This window comes from Pteronotus mesoamericanus, unplaced genomic scaffold, assembly GCF_021234165.1.
Source record: "Pteronotus mesoamericanus isolate MK-2021 breed Mesoamerican mustached bat unplaced genomic scaffold, CSHL_Meso_final scaffold_99, whole genome shotgun sequence".
Classification (NCBI taxonomy): domain Eukaryota; kingdom Metazoa; phylum Chordata; class Mammalia; order Chiroptera; family Mormoopidae; genus Pteronotus; species Pteronotus mesoamericanus.
In genome coordinates, this window is record NW_026555330.1 from 6,574,712 (window position 1) to 6,600,695 (window position 25,984).

The 25,984-nt window shown below is 48.6% G+C and overlaps 1 protein-coding gene across 1 annotated transcript; it reads right to left on the minus strand.

The window, feature by feature from the left end:
• Positions 1-4,451: 4,451 nt before the first annotated feature.
• Positions 4,452-13,049, minus strand: DDX20 (DEAD-box helicase 20). The gene is made up of 11 exons (XM_054565009.1): positions 12,736-13,049; positions 12,235-12,329; positions 10,360-10,528; positions 9,658-9,772; positions 9,394-9,536; positions 9,116-9,254; positions 8,957-9,015; positions 8,014-8,096; positions 7,504-7,609; positions 7,285-7,386; positions 4,452-6,076 (listed from the first exon to the last, which is right to left on the minus strand). The coding sequence occupies exons 1-11, from the start codon at positions 13,028-13,030 to the stop codon at positions 4,914-4,916; spliced, it is 2,469 nt and encodes an 822-aa protein (XP_054420984.1). The 5' UTR covers positions 13,031-13,049; the 3' UTR covers positions 4,452-4,913.
• Between the last annotated feature and the right edge of the window lie 12,935 nt (positions 13,050-25,984).

Below are 25,984 nucleotides of genomic sequence, written 5' to 3' on the forward strand. Positions count from 1 at the left end.
TCCTCTTTTCATAACTAGTGTCGAGCTCAGGACTAACTGCATAGAATCCTGTTCAAAAGGCCAGATATTCTCAATGACAGTCAAACACATTAGTCTACAACCAGACAGGAGTGTAAGACCAGCAAATAGAAAAGTGAAATTAAGAAAAAGGATTTGAACAGAAATTAAAGTGGACAGTTCATGCTGATCTGTATTAACAAAAAGTCAACTCGTGGACATGCTAAGGACCTAGCCCAGTTTTTAAACCATGATTCCTACAGTTCAGGATCATGTCACTTATTAGAATATAGGCAGGGAAAGTGTACATTGAAACATGTACCTGGATTTTTTCCTTTTTTCTTTTTAAACTGCTGAGGTAGTCATCAAAATTGAGCTAAACTTAGATTGAGGTTATTAATGAATTCCGGTGGTCCAGACGCCCTCCCTCCCGTGACCAAGGACTACAAGGCAGAAAGGTCCCAATGCTGGGATCTTAAGGTTACTAAGGCAATATGAGTTTCTCTTCTAAACTAGTTGGCATGGTAACCACAACAAACGAGAACCTGGAATACTTTTACTTTCCCTTTCTGATTTCCTCATGAGATCTCATCATTTGCAAAGCTTTAAAACGACTGGACGAAGGAAGAACATTGTTATGACCATGAGCCTTGGAGCCCAAACAGCATCACAAAGAGCATCATTAGAACTAACGGAGAGTGGTTGTCAGCAAGAGAAACAGCTTTAAAGAGGTTCCTTTTGAGTCTTGTTTTCTATTCAGAGTGTTCTGTTTTTTCTCATCAAGTGTGGGAATGACATTTATCTTAGCAGGTTACTTATCTACACTGGATGCTGTCAACTCTAACCAGTGTAGGGCACTGACCCAAATCCTGGGGGGCTCCTTGGACCAACGGACTATTTTACAAACCTGGGAGGTGGGAGGGATGGTATATTTTTGATAACCAGACATTCCAATGTAATGTTTTCCTTAGAGGTCACTCCCCCACTCATGTTATCGTGAAAAACATCAAGTGTGTTCTTTTCTATTTTCATATAATAAATGGGCTTTGCTTACCAACATCAAAATGGCAAAGAAGAAATACTGTACAAAACTGCAGGAAGATAAATGTGCAAACTTTCTATGGGGAAAAAAAAAAAACTCTCGAGTTTCCTGTCGTCTTTTTTTGAAACTGTAGTGCGTATGTTAAAACGTGTATCATTTACAGTATTGAGTCACGTGCCACTGCTGTACCGGATGTATCCAATCTGGATTAAACTATGTGCCACAAACCCTAAAATGATTGTTTATTTTAATACCAATTCTCCTGCTATACACTAAAAATAAGGGTAAGTTGAACAAAGGGAGGCTTTCAACCTTGCTAGAAAATAGTCACAGCTCCTGAAGCTAATATAATATTGTATGTCAACTGTAATTGAAAAGACAATTTTTAAAAAGTCATACAATCTCAGAAGGGTGCTTAAGAGTCTAGTCTAACCCTCCCTCTGCGCCTGCCCTCAGCAAGGGCAGCCCCTCCAACATCCATGACCATTCCCACCTGCCCGCACGCTTGTGTCGTGATGCTCACGGACAGGACATTTGATTGCTTGTCAACAGCTCTACGTTGGGGCCCAGCCCTGTATTAGTGAAAGAAGTCCTGCCTTTCTGTATCAGCACTGGCTCTGCCAAGAGTACACTGAATACACTGCACTCCCTCAGCTAAGCCAAGGTCGCAAACTGAAAAGGAAACCCAAACTTAAAGACTGTAGAGGGTAGAGCAGAAAGCTCGGGGACCAGATAAGAGAGACTCAAGTTTAGGCTCCATCACTTACGTGCACGGCTCCACGGCAGTCACTTTGCTCTCATCTTCAGCTGCTTCATCTTAAATATGGGGGAACTGGATGAGATATCTTGAAGATCTGCTGTAACCTTAGTAATTTTGATTCAGGTAGTGAGGGCAACAGGCATTTTCAGGTCACCTTCATATGGTAACAACAGGAATCCTTTTAACTTCCCCACAACAACCAGATCCCAAACAGAACTATTGTGGAAATGGAACCTTAGGGCACACGCGTGCCGCCCAAAGGCCAGAGAGGTTGGCTGTGAAATTCATTCCAATCCCAGGTGCTCTTACCTTGATTACCCACTAGGTGTCACTACAGATCCACAGCTCAAATGATCTGGAGAAACGTAACTGGAACCCAGATGGGCTCTTTTCAGAAACGCACAGCAGCCTTAACTGAGACATGTGCTAGTTCAGGGGCACAAAACCGTCAACACACGCAGGAGAGCCAAGAGATCCTGTCATTGAGTTCCCAAGGCCAGCTGTGACTATCAAAAATATTTTCTTTTTTAAGATTTTAACAGGTTTATATACATTTAGGGGGAGGGAAAAAAAAACCTAAAAACTTCAAACTAGTCCCTTGTCTCATACAAGTTGATCCCCGAGTACTGGAATTCCTCTTCAGATTTTTTTTTAGTATTTAGGGACTGAAGTTTACCTTTAAGCCACGTGTTTTTAAAAGGTTAGTAAACTGTACTGAAATACTTAAGCTACTTTAGAAAACGATGCTTTAAAATTACCCCAAATCAGAGTTTACAATCTATTTCTAAGTCAGAATTATCCACAGCAGCAGGTTCCCCCACGACCCCTCCACAGTTACCACCCCGCCCTCTGTAAGTGACTAATGGCTGCCGGTGCACACATCTCGCACTCCAGCATTCAGACATTAGCCCGTGCACACAAGTTTATATAGAATCTATAAAAGACCCTATGTTCATAAAATAACCAGCCTTTCCCCTGGCCACAAAGTATTCTCTCTTACTAGTAACGCAGTAACTAAATCTTAGAACAGGGAAGGGCCAGTAGAAGCCTCTTAGTCCATCTCCTTCACTTTATTGATGAGAAGCACTCTGGATCCTGAGAGGCTCAACGACCGGTACAAGGTGAAAGAGAAGGCAGCGCCAGGACAAACACTCTCTCCACTACACCCCAAAGCATTCTCAGGTGAATTTACCTAAAACCTGTCTACAGTTCCTAACAGATTGCAGGGACGTGCTCCTAGACCAACAACTGTAAACCAAACAGTCTTTTCCACAAGCAAATAAATCCCTGCCCCAGTCACCACCACACCTGCGTCCCTCGCTGAGGGAGGTTACGGCTACAATTTTCCTGGCAAATGCTTATGGAAAATGAAATTATTAGTATTTTCATGTTATGCATATGCTCACCTCCAGCTTACTTTTCTATTAAAAAAAAAGAGCAAACACAAAATATGACAAACCTAAAAAGAGAATCCAATTAATTTCAAGACTAATGGGTAACCTCATTTCTAATTAAGATGCAGCAGTATCCTAATTAAAATCCCCTACCAATGACAAACTAAACTTGGTACACTGAGGGTAAAAGGGTAGAAAAAGAGAGGCATGTTCAATTATACAGCAATGACAGGATTTTATTTAAATGAGTAATTAAAGTCTCTACTTCTTAATGACCTACTGGACCTAATTGTGGATTTGCTATTTAGTATTAATTAATTCATTCTAATTTGGCAATACTGATCAAGTACAAGTAAACCCTACCACTGGCCATCCCAAACAACAGGAATCCAAGTTAAACAGAAGTTTAGGACTGGGTATGTGAGTGCTGGAGAGAGAATGGCAATGGCCTGGGATGTTTGCTCACAGCCCTGAGGGACGATGATTACACTGCCGAGACCAGTACACACACAGGAAAGAGCTTTCCTTTTCAAAACTAAACACATGACTCCATAAATAAGGGATTCTCTCGCCACAAATGCAGCTCACAGAAAGGTCTGGGAACCAAACGTGTAATCATGAAAGGACTGCCACAGGGAATGAAAGAGTAACTTCCAATTACTTATTTCTAAATCATAGGTAACACCATCTCAGAAAAACACCTGTCCCCCTAGGACTCCAGAATTACACGTAAAATCTGGGGAAAAGTCTCTAGGACACACATGATCAGGACACACAATGGGAAGAGTCTGAACAGAATGAGTTCCAGTTTCCACCAAATACTTAACACAAAGAGCCAGAACCTTTCTTAGCCCAGAAGCGTGTAGGGGAGCTCTTAACCTGGGCTCCTCAGTGGGCTCAGAGGCTCTAAAAACCCCCGGAAATCACAGATCCAGTTCTTGTTTACAGATGAGACATTTTCTGGGACGAATCTACAACTTTCATCAGATGCATAAAAAGATCCAAAAACTAAGAAAAGTTAAGAGCTGCTCCTCTTTCTGAGAAACAGAAACAGCTGCCACTGAGGCTTAGCTTTTTACTGCACTGGGAAAGAGGGGACGGCCCTCACCATCTCAGAAACAAAGCCATCGAAAGATGAACAATTTGTTCATACATGTGGCTAAGTTGGTATTTTTACTGGTAATGAATATTTTTACTGGAAGCAAAGAGCATCAAATCAAGTATCTTTGGGACAGTCTGAAGCAATGTTTACTCCTTCCTGCATAATCCTAAAAGGGGGATTTTCTGACCCACCATGTTATGAATTTCTACAAGAACAGACGTACCTCAATGAAAATGCCCAAGCCTTTTGTAAAGAACTCCGTAGCATAAGCTAGCGTTTTTCAAATCTCACCTGTTTTTATTTTTTTAAGTAAGCAGTAATATGTCTTTTCAAATGTTTCCTTTTGGAACAGCTTATAGAAGATGGCACCCCGGCATTTTTAGCTCTTTGTCCCAAAATATTTCTCTTAAGAATCTGACCCATTAAGTTTCTTAAAAATAGGTAATATACCTGGTAGGTCAAAACAATCGGAAAAATAGCGGTATCCACGCAAAAAGACTTGAGACTTCAAGTTCCTCAAAAATGCCACTATGCGCCCCTCTCCTATAGGTCAAGGAGGATGGCTACCCACAGGTCTGGCTCACTGGTACTTCAGGGGGTCTGAGGTACGGCCCATCATCACTGATGGCCACGCATCATTTCTTGCAGATAAACGGTATTCATGTGATAGGCCGCCATCCAACCCGGGTGCCTCTGAGCATTCCAGTAATACGACTGCGAAGCAGCAGCATAGTATTCGTGCCACGCCCTGTAGTAGGCCTTCCAATACTCTTCATAACCCTGACAGGCACCAGGAAAACCCACGTGGGTTGCCCCACGGCCGTCAGACCACTCATCTTCCCGGGGCTCTGCCTGCAACCGATAGGAGGGCCGCCTAGCTGCGTCTCTTCGGCCCTGCTTCACTCTCTGTTTGGCCCCCTCTTTATGCCTTGCCTTCACCTGGATTTCAGGTGCTCCTTGATGCTCTCTTAGATTAGGGGCGTCATTTCCATTCAGAGGCTGTTCCAAAGAGATACGGCCATCCACGGGGGTAGACTCCAAGTCTTTCAGCTGAATACCAGAAGAGCCTTCCACGCAGGACTTACTTCCTTTGCTCTGGGAAGAAGTCCGTGAGCTGTAAGAATCGCTGTCACTCTCAGAGTTCCCAGACTGGCTACTACTTACCAGCACCCGGACTCTTTCTTCGGGAATCCGACTTCTCACAAAACCATTTTGAGGATTCGCGGCCTGATCCCCAGGACCTGTGTAGTGCCTGATGATTTCCACAGGTTTCTCTAACCCCTCCTTAATATAGTGTTCATAATCCTCTACCAATTCTGCGAAAGTCCACGTGCATGGCAGGTGGATTTTGAAGGCAGACAGACAGGGAATCTGGGGGAGTGACACTGGCGACTCTTCTTTGACCGGGTGCTGACCACTGTTCGAGTTTTCAGCTGGGCTCTCAACAGAGTTCTTCATTTGCCCCTCCACCTGCACGGCGCGGCCCGGGGCCTGGGGTGACGCTGCGTTTTCCAGGAGTCCGCACTCTGAGTGGCTTTTCACAGGGAGCTTCTGTTTGGTGGTGATTTTTGACTTGGCTGATAATGCAGAGACGGAAGTGTTTCTACAAGAAGCCACATGGTTACCATGAGCTTTCGGGGTCTGAGGGGCTCTTTCCATTTTTTGAATTTGCTTTTTTAGCGTCTGGCCGGGTGCGCCTGCTAAGCTGTACGTGTGCACAGCCGCTGTAACCTCCACATCCCAATCCGAACATTCTTCCATAAGGCCAGGAGGAACGGGGTCTGCAAGAAAGGAATCAAAAACATTAAGTCTTGAGCTGCTCTAGATCAGTACTTTCTGCATGATTTCAGAAAACAAGTATTTTGTAAATCAGGACATAAGCTTAGAGCAATTAAAGAAATCTGTAAAAAGACCACAAAATGAGTTATTACAAGCTATTAGAATCCACAGGAACTCCTAGACCTGTGCCTAATCCAGCTTTGTAAAAAATCACTAAAGGAGTGTCCTGACCAGTGTGGCTCAGTTGGTTGGCGGTCGTCCCACTAACTAGCGAAAGGTCGCCGGTTCAATTTCCGGTCAGGGCCCAAGTCTGGGTTGAGGGGCTGGTCCCGGGTCAGGGCACATTCAGGAGGCAGCCAATCTCTCACATCAATGTTTCTTTCCCTCCTTCTCCCTCCCTTCCCCTCTCTCTAAAAATAAATAAAATCTTTTTAAAAAATCACTAAAGGGCTTAGATATAAACTGGTAAAATATTCGTTCTTATAATTCAATAACTACATATCCTATATCCTAGAAGATCATACGTATACTATGTGAGTATACATAGACAGATATATACACTAACATGCTTAAGTTAGCACATAAAGCAAATAAACTGTATTTCCACACAAGAGATTTTTTAGGGTTCTTTTGTTTTCAAGAAATCATTAATAGTTTCAAACACAGTTTCCAAGACTTCACTTACAAAGAGCAGGATGACAAATGATTCACTAAAATCAAAAGTAAACACTTAAAAATGTTCAAAACAGTAGTCAAATTACAAATACTTTTCCTTTCCCTTGGTGACAAAGGAGAACATGAGAAGAATTACCTTTATAGTAACATAAGCTGTAAAATATCTCTACTTTTAAAGAAGAATAAATTCAAACTGTGAGGCTACGAACTAAAAAGGGAAGCTAACAGTAGTAAAGCATGTTTCACTTTTCACATGCCAGTAGTTAGCGGGCAGTCTTCTCCCCGCTGCTTACTTGCTCTAAGGCCTTAGGCAAGTCACCTAACCTCTCTCTGCCTCAGTATCCTCACCTACAAAACAGACAATCACGGCACATCCCTCACAGGACGGTGGTAGGGATTAAATGAGTCAGCAAACAAAGTCCTTGGGGTCACACCTGAGACATCGTAACAGTCCTGTGTTAGACTTTTATTTTTAGTAGGCCTGTCATCATCACCATTATTAATCTGACAGCAAAATGAAACAGACGAAATATACCTGGTAAAGGCAGGAGGTTGATATTACATTTCTGGGCAATTTTCATCAGCGTATTTTCTTCTTCTCCCCGACAGCTGTAGGTCACCGCCAGGCCCAAAGTCCCTAAAGCACACAGGGAAGGCTAAGTAGCAAATCATTTTCACACAAATGACACTCCAAGTCCACCTGTCACATCACAGATCCTCCCCCTAAACAAAGCACTCAAGTTTTTCTTTTTACCGAAACGGCCAGCTCTGCCAATCCGATGCATATATGTCTCCCAATCCAACGGCACATCCAGATTTACCACCAGATTCACCTTCTCAGCATCGATCCCACGGGAAGCCTTGAATTGAAAAAGAGAGCGACTGTTTGTCTACATGAGCTACAGCATGATACCAATCTGCACTATCATATACTACCAACGTGCACTATCTTATTCTACCGACGTGCACCCCCCTCATTCTAGTATAACCAAGAGCCAAATAAAGAACAGGAAGATGTTTAGGAGGAAAGAGGATGTTTAGGAGGAAAGGAAAAGGAAATACATTTCTATGACTACTTTCAAATACAAAGATGAAAATATTAACGACATGTTTAAGAAAGTATATTCCCTAGCACTGGAAAGACGATTATCTTCTGGTATTCTTGTCAGATATACCCACATAAAGCAACAGATGAAATCTGTACATCTGATTACAGAACATATGTTAAGAGGGATTAGTCACCCAAACTGAAGAGGAAATTTACCAAATCTGTGGAGATGAGGACTCTGCAATGAAACTGCTTCAGTTTAGCCATAGCATCAAGACGCTGATTCTGATTCATGTTGCCTATAGAGACCCAAATGAACATTTATTAAATCCACAAAAAGCAGGGATCGTAAGTCCCAGTCTTAATAACTTAAAAATATACAAACCAAAGGTAACGCTGTCCTAATATGTAAATCTAGGTTAAGACCTACAGTCACAATCTTTTAAAATACAGTTAGGCAATCGACTTGAAATTCAAAAATCAATTTTAAATGGTGACTAGGTTATGCCTACAGATACAACATTGTATTTGCAAAATTATATATGAAATATAGCAGTTCTTAGGAAAATGAATGCTTTAATCAGCTGTTTATAAATTTGGCATTGAAGTGTGATCTACAGTCAAAATATTAGTCCACAAAAAATGTCTTCCACTATCTCATGCTATACCAGGCCAAGAGGCTGAAGACGAAGCTGAGATATCAATCAAAACTCTAAAGAGGATCTCACTGATCAAAAGTTCCTTGAAAGCTTTTATTCCTACTAGGCCAGAAGTAATAATTTGGCTTTGTGTGAAAATGAGTCACTTTTGCCTCCCACAAGACCATAAAACAGTCAGTTCAAATAACAATTAACATTTTAACAATGATTATGTCAAGAAGCAACATATTTTTCTCCTAAGATGACAAAAACAAACTTTGCAGACATTAAGTCCAGTTTTCTAATTTTTTTTTTATCACACACTAAGTTACTGCTTAATAAAACAGGGATACTAATACATCAAATCCCAATGAAAAATGAACCTGAAATTTTCTTTACTCTGAAGACTCAGCATAACCTCACACTCACAGGACAACTCATGAAGTGGCAGTTCTTCCTCGTGACCTGAGACAGGCTTCAGGTCAGGGCACTAAACAAAGGTTGAAGTCAGATGCACTTACCTGAAATGCACTCTGCAGGAAAGCCTTTAGAAGAAAGGATATCAGCCAAATGCTTCGCTCTACGAAAAATAACACAGGGTTATGATTTTACAGACACTGCCCCATGCCTGCCCTTTCATCTCTCAAGGTCCCCCCAGACGACCTTTTAAGGTACATTACCTGCTGTGCAAATTAGAAAAGACTAAGGCTTGATTAAATGGAATTCTGCTGAACAGTTCCTGTAAATGCTGAGCCTTTTCCTCAAAAATCTTGTGGGCCAAAGGGTACGAATTAACAACTTTGTAATACTGCTTCAAACCTATGGAGAAGAGTCTTCTGTTAAAACAAACATACTTGCCATCTCCCAATAGCACACATGAAAGCTACAGGCAAACAGGCCAGGGAAAGCTCCCGAATACCCCAGACTAGTAATATAAGTATCCAACATTGATACACACCTATGAGACTTGGGTCACTGGAGTTTAGTCTTACAAAAGTGGGATCTCTCATGTACCTTGCCAAAGCATTAGCCAAAAATTCAGGGTAAGTAGCTGATACGGCCACCATCTGCTTACTGGCAGGCAAGGAAGAATAAATCCAACTACAAAACAGAAGAAAAACAACGCCATGGAAACTATTCCGAGAGTTCTCACCACCCAGAAAAGCTAAAGACACACAATTCGGGGCACCATTTTAATAGTCAAGTTGGGTGTTTTTCTTACTTTATTTGCTCCTGGAAGCTGCCTTCTTCTAAAAGCTTATCCGCTTCATCCAAAATAAAGAGACGTATACTGCCTGGGTTCAAGTAATCAAGCTCTATCAGTTGTTTAATTCTGCCTAAATTTAAAGGAAAAAAAATGAAATATTTATGATGCACCAAATCCGTGCAAGTCTCAGCCAATGTCATCGTATTTAGAGGCGGCACTGCTGACTTGGCAGACCCAGTCCGCCTTCGTTTACGCACCGAACCACAAAGTAGAAACTGTGAGTCCTGGCCTTGCCTACACCCACTATCCTCCCCTCAGACTTTATCACCAATAGGTATGGAAAATACACTGTTCCTATCAAAAGGCACGAATGGCCACAGCACTGCGTGCTGGCTTCTGATCCTGAGGGATTCATGACTGAACGACTAAAGCCCAGAATAACCCTAATCCTCGGCTCAGCAGGGTTTCCTGCAAGCCATCTCGTCCCTCCTCTCCTCAGAGGCCCGGCCCGTGGGTGCTCTCAAACGTGCACAGGAAGGGGGAGTTCACAATTCTGTTAGTGCTCCAGTCACGTGGTCTGCTTCTCATGGGTCTAAGGCTCTGCATTTATAATCCTCAAAATAATGATCACAATTATCAAAAAGTCCAATGTTATTGTTATATTAAAAATGGTCAGTTCCTAAAAGCTCCCGTTATGAACAGGCATCGGTGTCTTACCTGGAGATCCAACAGCGATATGACACTTTTTAAGTCTGATCTTGTCTTGAGATAATGGAGTCCCTCCAATAAAGACATGACACTCTAAGCCTTCCATTCTTATTCCAATAGCTGTGATAACAGAATGTATCTGTACAGCAATTTCTCTTGTAGGAGCCAAGACCAAAATCTAAGAAAATGAAAAATACACTAATGAGTCAGCAAAATAAATACGTGAGTGGTACGTTGTATCGTGAACTATTTTTCCTTTGATCACTTTATTCATTCAACAAATATTAAATAAGAACCTACTATGTGTTAGGCAACACACCAGTTGCTGTGGAGTGAACAGTTAACAGTACAAAATCCTTGCCTTGCTCTAATGACACATTCATTCTTGAATGAGAGGAAGATATAAAATAAACAAACATAAATAATGGCAGGAAACAAAAAGTGCTATGAAGAAAAATCAAACAGGGAAGAGAGGAAGAAGCAACAAAAGGAGGAAAGGAGTCACTTTAAATGGGGCAATCAAAGAAGGTCCCTCTAACCTTTGAGCAGACACCCAAATGTACATCCCAGAGTAAAGCCAGCTGTGTGACACTCAGGAAATATGTTCAGGAAGAGGGGACAGCAAATACAAAGACCTTAGACAGCAGTGTCTTAGGTGTGTCTGAGGGCCCACGTGGCTGGACAGAATTACAGGGAAAGGTCAGAGAGCTGGCTCCAGGGGGCAGGTCAGGAAAGGCCTTGAGATTCACAAGGAGGACACTGCAAGCAGTAAAACTACTGGAGGAGGAGGGGAACCAGCCTGGTCTCCACAATGAAAAGAAGAAACGACTTAAAAAATAAGACTAGGAGAAACTATGCCAAAACTGTTAACAGCAGTTTTTCCCTGGGTAGGTGAGATTGCACTTTGTTTTCTGGTCCTTCTTAATTTTTCTGAATTTTCCCAATTTTCAAAAATGAATACGTGTTACTTCGATAACACAAAGATCTTAAATTTAAAAAATACCGACTTCATTTATGGAACCTATTCAGGGTTTTGGCATTTGCCTAGCTGCCAAATTATCAGAAGCCAGTATCTGAAATACATCTCCATTCACAAGCAGAGTAGCCCAGGTCCTTGGGAAGTAGAAGGATTTCCTGCGTGCAGGATCACCCAGGATTTGGCAGGTATGAGGTAGGACTCTAAAAACTTCACAGACCATGAGTATGAGTTTCTGGATTAAAACCCACCGTTGAAGACCCGTCATTAGGGATACATGACTGAGAGCGTGACTTACAATCTGTCCTAACTACTAAATCACAAGATAGGACTGTGAGGATCACACTTGAGTCACCTTTGTATTTCCAATGCCTGGCAAACTGTTTATTAATACTATGGGCTCAACAAATCTTCACTGAAGAAATGGTCCCCAAACCCAAATCTCCTGTTAACTTGGGTAAGGCCACCTTAGACCTACTCCAAGAGGAGCAAGAAGATAGGAGACCCATGACACATGCACGGAGCTCTGCGAACCACTGGCAGTTACCAGCAGGAGCCACAGCACCACACCGCCGGGGATGGGGAGAACCGCTAAATCTCACCGCCGTCTGATCGGCAAGTAAAAAAGAATTTCAATCTGTATCCTCAAGTAATGATGAAATTGACACACATGACATTCTCTTTAAGATGCAGTAATAATAGAAAATTCCAAGCTTCTAACACTAACAATGCACACTAGCTCCCATCCACACCCACTCAAGGGCCTCATGCCTTACTTCTGTACTTTTCACGTGGCTTAACGCAATCATTCATCAAGTTCACATCTATCTCTGTGGGTATTTCATCCGACCTGTAATAAAATCCACACAACCCCCCTCCTCTGGGTCCTCCCTCTGAGCTAAACTCACCTGGGTGCTTAAGTTTTCAAGAACAAGAGAATCCAAAGCAATAGTGGAGAATACACAGGTTTTCCCAGTGCCAGACTTTGCTTGAACAATTAAATCTGCAGAGAAAAACAAAATCTTCACTAGATAGCACTCACTTAAGATGCTTCGGTACCAAACATGAATCACAGACCTGTTAGGGTGTCCAGAAACCACTTACTTGGCACCTACCTTTTTAGTTAACTCTCAAAAACGCATGGCCATATCCAGAAACGGGCCTCGCCCCTGAACCTCTACCGTTTATCTTAAACTTAGAACCACCTGTCCGTGGGGAGAGAACCTTAACTATCTCTAAACTCAACAATGAGGCTCTATTTTACAAAAGAGGGAACTGAGGCTCCAACACGTGCGGCGCCGAGCCCCCGGCCGAGCCCCGCACAGGCGGCCGACCAGGGCCACCCCCCCCGGACCCCACCGCCACCGCCCGTCGGCCCCCCTCCGTCTCTCCGGGGTCCTCGCCCTCACCGAGCCCGCAGCGTCCCAGCGGGATGGCCTTCAGCTGCACGGGCGAGGGCCGCTCAAAGCCGGCCGCTCGCAGCCCCTCCAGCACCGGCCGCGACAGCAGCAGCGACTCGAAGTCCGCGGGCTCCGCCAGCAGTACGTCCCCCGTGCGGGTCCGCGGGCCACTGATGTCGTGGGCCGTCCGTAGGCTCCGCATGGGCCCGGAGGCGGGCTCCGAGACCTGTGGGGCCACATGCTCCGCGGGCACAGCAGTCTCCTTGGTCTCTAAGGCCGCTGTGGCTTCAAACGCCGCCGCCATCGTAGCCGCGCTACCAGATCTCGCGGTACTTTAGGCGGGGCGGGGAGCCTGAGAGAGAGAAGGAAAAAAAACTTTATTAGCACTCGCCCGCGAAAACACCGACACGCTCGGCATGGAAGAGGTGGGGAGGGACGGAAGTCGGAGGCTTAGGAAGACCGGGAAATAACTACCACAACCAAAAAAGTGTGGCCTGAAGCAGGCGGAAGCAGGACAGGGAAGGGGAGCGTACCGCTGTGCTGCCGCCTTGTGGCCTGCAGAGGGCGCCGCGCGGCCACGGTGGAGCCACCGCCCTGCCTCCCGGCCGTCTGTGGGCTGGTCCATCCGGCCCTGCGCTTGCGTCACCACCCTCACAATGCTGTCATTGTGATGCGCGCTTCGCGTCACGATTCCTGCCAGCCTGCCCTGGCTCCGCGATCACCTCCCCCCACCCTACCCTACCCTAGCCTGTTCTCACTCGCTGCCGCCTCTGCGGGCAGACACAACCCGCGTAGAGCAAGGCCACGTGCTCTGGTCTCTGTCCCCGAAGCCATTTTTTCATGTCTGCGTCCCAGCCCCTCGCACAGTACTTGGCCCACAGGGAGCTCTAATGTAAGTAATTGGAACTGAAGGCAGGAGAAGGGCTGACCCTTCCAAATTCATCTCCACTCCTAAGCTCTAGACTTGAACATCCATCCATCTTCTCGACATCTCCACGTAGATGCCTAATAGACATCCAAATGTAATGTCTTCTCTGTGTGCTCCTATCCCTCTGCCCCGCCCCCGTGAAGGGTGGTCACTTCGTTTTTAACCTCCTTCCCTTACTCGAGATTCTGCTCAAACATCACCTTCTCGAAGAGGCTTTCCTGAACACCCTATTAAGTTAGCTCTCCATTATGTCGGCTCCCCTTCCTTTCCCATCACTCTGTTCTCTTGCCTGCTCTGTTTTTCCTGCATGGTGCTTATCACTGTCTGGTATTACATGTGCTTCTTGTGTCTGCCCCACTCTATGAGGACAGCAATCCTGTTGTCTGCGGTTATCTCCAATGGAAAAGAAATGATCTGACCCAAAGTAAATACTCAATATTTATTGCATAAATTACATGCTATAACAAAGTTTAAGTCATAATTCCATTTCTGCAAACTAATCTTATTCACGATTTCAAACTTAAAGAAATTCTGCATCCAACCCCACCTTTTTCCTTTGTCCTTGTATCATAATCCCTGTTGTCATATTTCAATTGGGTGCATGAGCACAAACACACAATGACCCAAATTCCAAACCACGTAGAAGGCTTATGGGCATGATAATCTCGTTGAAAGGGGGTCCTGGAGACGCATTTTGCTTAGAAATTTAGAAAACAATGGGGAAAATGTGCAACTGTCCCTGTGAAAGAAGTGGGGACCGCTGGGGGTGGTCCGGAGAGGTTCCAGGCTCCCTCTTCGTGCCCCACCTCCCTTACCCACCCAATCCCCAAGTCCCAAACCTGGGAATTCTTGACTTCACCTGCACTACCCTCTCCCTCTCTAACACTTCACTGAGTGCAGGTAATGGTGTCTCCAAACGTTCCATCCGTCCCCCTTCTCTAGTCTCCACAGCACCTGCCCTATTTCAGGTCCCTTCCTCATCCTAACTATTGCAACAGCCTCCCGAGAGGTCTCCCTGCCACATTTCTCCTCACCCCCCACCACCCACCCCACAGGTGCTGGAAGGGTTTTTCATAGTGGGTATCTTAGGTTGTTTGGGTCCAGCTTCAGGTCAAGCCTCAGTTCTAGCCTCAGTTCCTGCTCCGTTGACCAACTTTTTAATTTCGCACCCCAGGCTGCCCTTTCACACTGCAAATAATTCCAGACTGGCTCCAGACATGTTCTTGTTCCTTGTTTACATGTCTGTCCCTCATACTAAATAAACTATGAGCTTCTCACAGAAGCGACTTTTTGTCGCCCTAGGCTCCCCAGGCCGCACTGGGCCCTTCATGGACCTGATAAACATGGATGGAGTGGCTGACACTTTCTTCGCTTAAAAAAATCCCTCCTGGGCCCTGGCTGGTGTGGCTCAATGGACTGAGCACTGGCCTGCAAACGGAAAGGTTGCCAGTTCGATTCCCAGTCAGGGCACATGCCTCGACTGTGGCCAGGTCCCCAGATGGGGGCATGTGAGAGCCAACTGATGGATATTTCTCTCACACATCAATATTTTTCTCCCTCTCTTTCTCCCTCCTTTCCCCTCTCTCTGAAAGTAAGTAAATAAAATCTTTTAAAAAATAAAGTTCCTCCTGGGTCTCCATGCTTATAGGAATGCATGGTAGAACTCAAAGAACCAGCTCTCATACCAAAAGAAACAAAAAGACTCCTTTCCCAGAAAAGAACACTTACAGTTTTTATCAGCATTCTGTTTTTATATTTGTTGGTTATGATGTTTTATAGACACAAAGGTTGCAGTAATGTTACTGGGAATAAATTGTATTGAAATAGCTAAAAACACAAATCAATAAAATGTTTTCCTCAGCAGCTAACAACTGCAATACTGTGGCTGATCACAGTTTTCAGCGCTGTAAAGATAAAGCACACAGGCAAGCAACCATTTAATCTCCAGGTAAGGTGGGGGAGCAACACGTACAGAAACCGGTCAGACTGCTGACTGCCCCCACCCTCTGCCTGTCTCCCCCAGGGTAAAATCACAGTGGGACCCCAGCTTCTTTTCTGGGAAGGCTTTGTTCACCTCAGGTACCCGGGAGCTAGAGGGAGGAAGAGATTCCTGTGGGCTGGAACAGTGGGGGTAAGACTCAGGCTCAGAGGGCATGGTGAAGTTCAGATGGTCCCATCCATTCATTTCTTTGCAGGGGAGGTTTCTGTGCCCAGAGGGAAAGAAAATAATGTATAAATGAAGACATGGGTGGGGCCCACCCGGGGTGTGAGGATCTGTGGGGAAATGTGAAAAGAAGGGAAAGAACAAACTTTTTATAGCCACTTTTTCTCATTTGACCCTCAAAGCAACAAAAGGTCTCTTTCCCTCCTATATTCATCCTTCATTTAGTTCATCTGCTCCATAGACTAGCACTATTAATAAACTTGTGCCCTGGCTGATGTGGCTCAGCAGATTGAGCACCATCCTGTGGACCAAAAGGTTGCCAGTTTGGGTCCCAGTCAGGGCACATGCCTGGGTTGTGGGCCAGTTCCCCCATTGTGGGCCTGCGAGAAGCAACTGACTGATGTTTCTTTCACGCATCCATGTTTCTCGCCCTTCTTTCTCCCTCCTTTTCCTTCTCTCTAAAAATAAAATATTTTTTGAAAATAAACTTGTTATATCAAGTTTATTGAGTATTAATACCTGGCCTTCTGGACAGAACTTATTACTTCTTCCCCCTGCTTAATCCTAAAGGGCTACCACCCAACGTGGAAAGAACTGTATTTCCACACGCCCCCATGGCCTGGGGATACCTTTTCACACAGGAATTTGGGGACCTGTGCTCTGTGCAGCCACTCTCGCCATGGCGATTTGCCTGGCTGCCTTCCAGCAAAGAACCCAGGCCACCCTCCCCCCCTCCAGACCAGACTCCCCGCTGCCCAAAGCCCACATTGATTAATTGCCCCATTTAATATCACAGCCTCAGTCTTTAGGGAGGAAGGCATCCCGTTTGCTCTTCTCCTTGTGAGAACGGGGCCCAATTCATTCCTGTCCAGGCAGCATAATAAATAACCTGCTCCTGTTGGCAGGGATTTTATTAGAGACTGATGGGACATTTAACAATAACTGGGGTTTGTGATTTATTACGTAGGGAGCTTCGTGGCGTCTCTGAAGACTGGGAATGTGGAATTTAATTGATAAAGCGGCTGTCAGCCGTAGTGAGGTGCACTCAATAGAATATGCATTTGAGGGATTCTCTTTGGAGCTGTCAGGAGGGTTTCTACTAATCATATTCGACTCCTGAGGGTGACGGTGTCTGCTGGCTATCGGGGGAGGCACGAACGCCAGGGAGGGGACTCCGAGGGGGGCCCGGGGAGGGGCGCACCTGTCAGTTGTCCAGCCCGATAGAAGAATGTGACATGAATGAGCAAAAGGCAGAAAGGATTTCACCTTCAGGATTCCCATCACCTTCAGGAGGCCTTTGTCTCGCTTCCCTGAGCTGCTCAAAAAAGAGGTGCCGAGCACCTACTTCCTGGGAAAGGAGAGGCCATGTAGGGGTTACGAGTTCATAGAGTTTATAGGGCAAAAGGAGAGATTTATTCTGGAATCCTAAACTCCCTAAACCCCGAGGACTGAGGATTCTGCACCGGAGAGCCCGCCTGCCTGCTTTGCAGCCATTGGCATTTAAATACACAACACCCTCCCTCCGCCCAGCCGAGTCACCCTCCTCCCCGGCACCTACATACACACGCCAGCCTCCCATGCAGCCTCTCTTGAGCCCCTGGTTCAGGCAGCAGCTCCTCCTGTCACTGCTGATGTCATGCCAAGGACAGGGCCCCAGAAACTCAGAGGGATGGAGTCTTGCCTTTTTGGTGGTGGTGGTGGTGTCTCCCGGCCCCAGAGGCCTCGGAATCCAGGCTGAGCACCTGGAAATGAGGGCTTGCGCTTGGCGCTGGAAGAGCACACAGCTACCTTACCCCCGGCCCACCTCCACCCCGGGCCTGACAGTGACGGAGATGGGTTTTATCGCGGAGGACCATCGGCGATGGCACAGATGATGGCACAGCTCTGTCCTCAGGCAGCCTCGAGCCTTCCCCAGGCAGCTCTGCTCCCATTTTCTGCCCCCCCTCACCCTGCCCACCCCTCAGGCTGTCGCTCAGCCTCAAACAAGGCCACCGAAGGCACAGAGGGGCTTGCTCCGGCCAGAGCTGCTTCCCTCCTTTGATCCTCCGCATCTATTCTTAGGTCCCCGGAGACTGGTCTGCCTCCCCAGTCCCTCCAGGGACACAAAGGGAGGGGGAGGCAATAGCCAGGGAAGAAAAAGTAATTGTCACTGTCTAATCTGAGCCTCGGAGGTGACACTGAGGGACCTCTGAGCAGAATGGATACAGCAACTGGTTTGATTAAATCAAACCTCTCCCGCAACCTTGTTAAATTAAACTGACAGGCGGGGAAGAGATGAGGGAGGGCAGAGAGATTTTCGCCTCAGGTGGGGGCAGGGGAGGCCCAGAGCCAGGATGGTCGGAAGACCAGCCAGTAGCAGAGCAGCCGGCCGCCTGCCCTCCCCCTGTTTGCCGACTACAGACAGGAGATGAGACTTATGGGCTCGAGATGCTCAAGTACCTGCCTGAGAACAGGCCGTGAAACTGACACCAGCGGGCTAGACCGCTGCCTCCTTCCAGGCTCCGCGAATTCCCTTGGCCTTGGCCGGCAGGCCTGCCGGCTGGAACACTGCTCTTGACACATCAAATTCTTGGATACATTTTACTTTCACAACGGACATGTAGCCGCGGGATTATTTGCCCCACGTTACAGTCAGGGAAAATGAGGCATGGAGAGTTGATAGGGCCGTCCGGAGGCAGCGGAGCCCGTCCGAGACCCCAGGCCTCCTGCCTGCCGGCCTGGCCCCCACATCGCCTCCCACGCTGTGCCATCTGGCAGAACTTCCCAGATTTAGTCCCCGGGCTGCCATCTCTTCTCCCACCCACCAGAGAAATGTAAGCTGCACAGCTTGCCTTGCGGGCCGTCTGGAAAATGCCAGGTCTCCACTGCCGTGGTGCAGCCCACCTGCAGAGCACGCGGCCAGCTTCCAAAGGCCACGAGGCCGTTCTAAGGCACTCATGTCCCTCTCCCACGTGCCCAAGCCCTTCCAAGTCATCACCACTCTGCATAATTACAATTCAGGGGAGCAGGGGAAAGAGATTGTTAGCAACACCAGCAAACAGCAACTGTAGAAGGATCACGCTGATACCCTGCTGGCTTCCTCACCTGTCACCCACTTCCTCACCTGCCAAAGCTAATTTTCCACTCACCAGTGGGTGAGAGCTCACTTCAGAGTGTCTGAGCCCCACACACACACTTACACGCATGTGGGTTCCCAGCGCCACTGTGAAGAGAGTCCTGCCCCACCCGGGATGGCCCGGGTCTCACTTCGGGGGCACTCTGATGATTTGTTTATTGACACCTCCCACCCCTTTCCAGTTTCTTCTTCCACGGGGAGGGCACCAGGATGGGGATGCTGGGAAGGCCGGTGCACACTGATGGCCAGAGGACACGTCGGACCCTGCCTGCCCCCAAGGCACACACCAGTGAAGGATCAGATCCACTGGAGAACAAAGGATGGGGGAAGGGGAGAGAGGAGCGGACTTCCAGCCACTGGCACCATGAAGGGAGCTGGGTGAGAGACCAATGTTTTCTTGTTGAAGACAAACAGCTGTAAACACCACTCACCAGGGAGAGCATGTACGAGCCACACCAGCCATGTTATCACCATGCTTGTTCCCATGGTTACTGCATGATTTTTTTTTGATCGCTGAAAAAGATAGCACACAGCAGACAGAGAGAGAGGCCCAAGGTACTCAGACCAGTACCACCAGCCTCCAAAACTCACCCTTGGGGCTGCGATTGGCCCCACCCAAACCCAACAACCCCGGTTTATCTCTCTGAAATTATAGAACAGATCATCTCTCGGGCAAGGAGCCGGATTCCTCTGGAAATACCTGCCCAAGAGGTGGAGGGGCATCAGGGCTTGACTGATGGACAAAGAAGAAAGACCTCTGGGTCTGGGTTCCCAGGCTGGTTCTGCCACTAGCTACATGAATGACCTAGGGAAAGTCACCTAACCTTCCTGGGCTGCACCTTCCTGATTTGTAAAATGATATGCTTGGCAGGAAATGCAGACTGTTCGAGCTTTAAAACTTCAGAGATCACAGAGAAGACAGGCTCAGAGAGGTAAAAATGACGTGCCCGAAGCCGCACAGCGAGGCAGCAGTGGGTCCTGGAGCCGGAGCCAAGGTGCGCCCGGCCTGGAGGGGTTCTGTCTCCTCGTCCCTTCCGCATCTGCAAGGGGGAGGCAACGGGAGCGCTGGCCTCAGAGGGCTCAGGAGGAACAGATGAGAGCCTGGCACAAGGAAAGCCTTCAGGACATGTTAGGAGCACTATTTTCAGTGGCGGGCCGGATTTTCAGCCCCACACCTCTTGACTTCTGGTCTTTCCACTGGGTCACAATTCCCTGATTATCTATACAAGGCCTGTCTCAGCTCCCAAATTCTATGATGCTAAGTCAGAAAGATTAAAATGCAAGTTATTTCCAAAACCCTCCAGGCAGAGACACAAAAGACCATTCGGGGGTTCATTATTCACTCTCCATTGCCTCAGTCACTTTCTGTGGATGATGATTCATGGGGAATAATCACAGCAAAGAAAACCTGTCCAAAGACAGGGAAGGGAGGGGCAGGAACAGCCCAAACTCCTTTGCATATTCAGCTCCTATTTTTCCAGTATGTATCTTCATTTGTTAAGGATGACAGTGTTTCTTGGCCTTGTTGGCTTTCCGCTCTGGAAACTTGAGGCTTTCTCCGGGTGCAGACTGTTGATGCTAAGAGTCGCTGCCCACCTGCCCCACCCGAAAATCCCCAGGGAGGGGGGGTCTGCCTCTGTGGGTAAGCAGAAGCCTTCAGAGAGCAGCTGTCACCCCGACACTGGCTCCCCTCAGAGTGTCCAGGCGGAAATCTCCACTATCCCCCAGCGCTGACGTCAGAGCAGGGCTAAGACAGTCCTTTAGCCCCTAAAAGCCACCAAAAGAGGCTTAGGGGCCTCAGTGAATACCTGAGGCAAACCTGAGACATGACCTCTTTTCCTCCTCCCTGTAAGGCCCCAGGAGGAGGAGCAGGTGGCCTTCTTTCTCTCTTGCTAACAAGTCTCTCCTTGGCAGGCTGCCAGCCCGCTAGAAGCTGGTGGAGGTGGCCAGGTAGAATGTAACAAAATGAGCCTTCCCTCTGAGTTGCAGGCCATGGTAAGGTTACAGGGAAGCCAGTGCTGGGCCTCTGGGGAGTCAGATGTGGCAGAATGTCCCCAGGAGAGTGCTGAGCAAGTCACTTTCTTTGTCAGTGCAGTATACCAGCGTCAGTTTGCACAAATTTCATAAGTATTTCCGTTAGCTGTGCCTTGACATTCTTCAAGTGTTTTGCAGTTGAAAAATATTTGCTTTTCCAGCAAATGTTTGCAAAATGAAAATACTTCCTTCCCGAAAAGCAAGGAAACCATTGCTTAGGTATGGTAAGCACCAGGCCACACAGCGACAACTAATTCCAAATAGGGCTCGGCAGCAGCCCATAGACTGTTTATTATTTGGATGAATCTAATTTTGCACTTAAAATTCCCTCTGAATTATTCAGATGAGACAGCCCATTCACGCACAGAGTTCTCTCAAAATACTATAGAGCAGGTCCTCGAAGAACGTCATTTCCTGAATGTTGTTTTATGAGATGCCACAGGAACTTAACTCTTGTTCATGTCAATTGGCCGATGGTAATAGTTTCCTTTTACGTCATTCAGCTAAAGTCGTAGAACCCATGGACGACGACAAGTAAGGGCTTACTGTATGGCCATTTCTTCCTCCAACACCTCCCTTCTGTCCCCCTCCGAAAAGCTCTAGCTCCTGCATGACTGACAGCTTGGTCTTGCAGCCGGGCGACTTTGTGAGGAAGTCAAGTCTGGGGGAGTGATGTCTAAGTACCGTGTGCAAAAGGGGCAGCGATGCGGTGTCCAGGGAGCCAACAGTCACTCCCTCAGTGGCCGTTGTCATCTCAGTCACCCTGCGGTGTGCAGACTAGGGCAGTGGAACGGGGTTACCTGGGAAACAGGGAGATCTCACTGCATCAGACACAGACCAACCTCTTTGGGCCTCTGTTGCTCTGTCTGTAAGTAGGGAGGACAGCACTTTATGTTTGAAGACACTGAAAGCTAAGGAGCTCTTTTTTTTTGACAAGTCTTTGAGACATCTACCTCGTCAAAAGACTTTTCAATAAAAACCCAAAATGAATCTTTCATTTGGAACCTGGAGGCCTCCCAACATGTAGGGCACTTCTTCCCCCTGCAGCCTCCCCTGGTGCTGGGACTCTAGGCGGCAGGGAGCCCATCCTCTCTCTAAGAGGGACAGAGGACGATGTCGTGAACTGAGTAGTTTATTAGAGTCCTTCGAGAAGAACTGGGCCTCAGGCCAGGCCCTCCCCAACCGCCCCGACATGTTCACAAAGTGCTCACACTCAGACTCTCAGGCTCTGCGCGGCCCCTCGGGGCCTGCTTGCCAGGCGAGGTTCTCCACCTGGAGAGACCAGCTCCAGATTGCCCCCTGAGCACATTCCAAAGGCACAAGTTCACCTCCAGGGTCAGCCTTCCCTGTTGGTGCTCAGGTGGCCTGGGAGAGCCCAGAGGGGGGCTGGGGTAATGGCTGCTGGCAGCCACACGGAGTGGAGGCATGAGGCAGTAGGGACACGGGCCCCGCCCTGGGGAGGGTGACGCGATGCTGAAGTTTCCAGGCTGCCCGTGGCTTCAAGTGTCTTTCCTTGCCCCAGGCTGAGCTCCCAGCCCTTCTGCTGCCAGTGGAGATGAGATGGATATTCTTTCCCCCCTGGGGGACCCTTTTTTTGAGGGTTCCCTAGGTCTTGGGGAGCTCCAGATGGGGGCCATGCGTCTGGCACCAGAAAGGCCATGTTCCCACTGTTTAGTTTAGGATCTGAGCTCTGTTGGGACACAGTTGGTTCTGCCTCTCCCTTTGAGCTCAGTCCTCGGTGCCAGGACCCTCAGGCTCTGGCAGCGGGACAGGGAGGGCCATTTTCCCTGAGTAGGCTGGGCAAACCCCAAGAGTTTGACACGCTGCGACACAGTTTCCAGGAGCAGCACTGTCTCCTCAGGAAAAGTACCTTCCTGATCCTTATCCCTTATGCCCACCAGCAGGGGGCAAATGCTGACATGCCTACTAAGGGCTCCACCCCAGCTCTGGAGGGCTTTGGGGAAGTATGTTCAAAACCAATCTCAAGACCTTGGATTTATTCCTCATTTCCAAGTGAGATAATCTCATCCCCCCTCAAAGTGGGGTCTGAGGGGACAAGAGGGCGGAGGCTGACCATTTGATTCCTCTACACCAAAAATGGATCCTGGCCGGTGCCCCCCCATCCTCAGCCCTGGAATATTTACCCATGTTTATATAACCATGGCAACAGGCTTTATTCTCTACCACTTACACCCTGTTTAAAAAGAGAGAGAAAAGTAGAAGGCAGCCTTTTTCCTACTCCTGCCTCCTGCTCTGCCCCAGACGACTGTCTCAGAAACAAGGGAAGGGAGCGCCCCACACGCTGGGTATGATGTTGACCTTCTTTGGAAGTGGGGGGGGGGGTAGCTAGCAAGAAAGGTGCCAATGGCCCAGCATTATGGAATGGCTTCAGAGCGTGACAGTAATTGACCTCCAAAGTCCCACAGGAACTGCACATAATAGCACCTCTGACTTGTCTGGGACCTCTCTTTCAAGCACTGAACTGAGATTATGGTCATCGATTATTTTTTTTTTCTTGCCATCTGCTTAAAAGTGGATGGATGGAATGCAATTTGGCTTGGCTGATGACATATACTTTATCTCTCAGACAGATTCCTCTTGTCCTGACTGCTTCACAGATCATTGTCAAAGTAAGAGTTCTGTGGGGAGTATAAAAGTGTTAGATTCTCATAGGTTTAAACTATAAGCAAGGGAAACTGAAGCCAGGGGAAGGAAAGCACTTGCACGAAGTCATCCTGTGTGTGGGCCAAGAGTCTGGAAGACCTGTTTTTGCCAGGAGGTCAGCCTGTACCTCTAGAAGCTTCGACGATGGCCTCTCTCACTTCCAAAAGGATTCCGGTTCCGAGCAATCAGAGATGGAGAAAGCCAGGGCTTAAGCTGGCCTCCGAAGGCTATTCAGCCACAGACCCACACACCTGTACTCAGCGCCACAGTGAGCGAGGCTCTGCCCTCCTGCTTGGGGAGCCCCCTTGGGGATCTTCGGGTGTAAGGCTTCCTTCGTGGAGTGTATGTAAAAGGCCAGGCTCCAATTTCTATCCCAACAGCAGAGGATTCGACTCCAGAACTGGTTCAGCGGGCTGAGGACGGCTGCTCCATCCTTGGGGGCGGCTCCCACTCAGGACACTCCGCGCGGCCCATGGAAAGGAGGCCCTGGCGGATCTCTCCTCGGCTCAGAGCTGCGAGGAACCCAGAGGGCGAGGGGGCCCTAGCTGGGCGCCCTTCGGGAGAGCAGAATAAATGTCATTTCAGGCTCTTCCATAGGGCACCGGTAATGCCAGCGCCGGTCTTCAGCTCCACCCCGTGGGTATCGGTTTTTCTGACCCACGCGGGATCCTGAAACGAGACCTCAAAGGCAGTGCAGGCACCTGGGCTTGATAAGAGGCCACCGAAACACCGACTTCGGACCGGGTTGTGACCCACCTGCGCCTCTTCCTTCTTTCCTGGATCCCTCAGCTTCCACTGTCCCCGCCGCGGCCCCACGGGGCTCTCCAGGCTAGACCAAAACACGTGGGCACGTCCACTTATATTTGAGGACCCGTGAGGCTATCCAACCGGACTCTGCAAAGTTGTCACATCTAAAGATGTTCATTTTCATCTTCCGTCGCTCTCTCTCACCTTCCAATAGTAAGCAAAAGCGGCACTCCTGGCTGACGCGAGGCCGCATGACCGCCGCGCCCGCAGTCTCTCTTCGCGCCTCCTCCGGGGGTCTTCGAGGTTCTGTCTCGCTCAGAGGCCCCAAATTCTGCCTGTGGCACACTGTCCTCATTAATTACCTTGAAACAACACGTGGCTAATTGCCCTAATTACTCTCGGGCCGTGCCACACCGCCCCCCTCGGGCTAGGCTGGGTGGCGCTGCGCTGGAGGTGGGGAGGGACCTGCGTCTAGGCGCGCGCCGAGGCCGCCGGGGCGAATCCGAGCTCGGCTGGGAGGAGCGCGGGCCGGCCTGCGGCCCCTCCCGGGTCCTTGGGCAGAGGCTCCACCGCCCAGGGCCTGGCTGGAGCTCGCACACGTCGGCGGCCCCCATCGGTGCCTGTTGACTAGAATCCGAGCATCTCTGAGTCCTCCTCCCTCCCCCAACCTCACAGAGCGCTTCCCCATTAGGGTAACTGAGGCCACCTGGGTCCTGGAAACGAGAAAGGCCTGCTCCCCGACTCCCTGCCCACCTCCAACCATGACGCCGTTTTATGCGTTCATAAAGAATCACTACCTGAAATTATCGGGTTTTCTTTTTACGCAATTGTCTCGTCCTTCTCCCGCCCCCACCCCCGTGTAAGTTCTTGAGAGCAGAGACCTTACCTGTCCCATTCGGTGTCCCTGCAACCTACAACCTGGCCGAAAGGACAGCTGAGTCTTCAATGTGGTAAATTAGTGAAAGGGCCGAGCGGCGGGTCCCCTGCTCCACCGGCAAGGCGTGCGCTGGGGGGACCCTACACTAGGAGGTGGGGGTAGAGCCCCCCTTTGAGTCCACCACCGGGGAAACAAACAAGCAAAAGCGCTGCCGAGCGGTGACGGATGGGGGTGTTTCTTTTCTGATCGGAGTTCGGCAAAAGGGAGTTGACACTAAGGCACTCAGCCTCTTTCTGAGGCCGCTACCCAGTGCCCCCCCCCGCGAGACGCTGCTCTCTCATTATGACCAAACAGGGCTCATATGCTTTGTTGGCGGGCGCCGGTACAGTCTGGCGTCACTATGCCCCCCACCGGGGGGGCCAGGACCAGGTGTCCCCCGGCCAGCCCCCCACGAGCAGCGGCCCCTGCCGGGTGTACACCCCAGAGGCGGGGTCCACCAGAGGGTGCCCAGCCCGCACCCCCCCCCGCGCGCTCTTCTGATTGGCTGAAGGCATCCCCGCTGAACGCTCATAGGCTGGTGCTCTCCTTCCTCCGCCCCCCGCGCGGGCCGCGCGCCGCCAGCAGTAGGGAAAGCTGCTCAAGTCCCGCAGGCTCCGCTCGGAGCTGCGAAAGGCGCGGGTCTCGGGATCCAACAGCTCGCGGAGCGCGCAGTTTCAGTCCCACCCGGGA

Excerpts from the sequence above, each read along its gene's own strand:
- DDX20 (XM_054565009.1), bottom strand. The coding sequence starts at position 13,030 with ATGGCGGCGGCGTTTGAAGCCACAGCGGCCTTAGAGACCAAGGAGACT. Across the intron at positions 9,255-9,393 it reads CAGTGACCCAAGTCTCATAG|GTTTGAAGCAGTATTACAAA; the intron begins GTGTGTATCAAT and ends TCTTCTCCATAG. Across the intron at positions 6,077-7,284 it reads CAACCTCCTGCCTTTACCAG|ACCCCGTTCCTCCTGGCCTT; the intron begins GTATATTTCGTC and ends CCTTTCTTGCAG.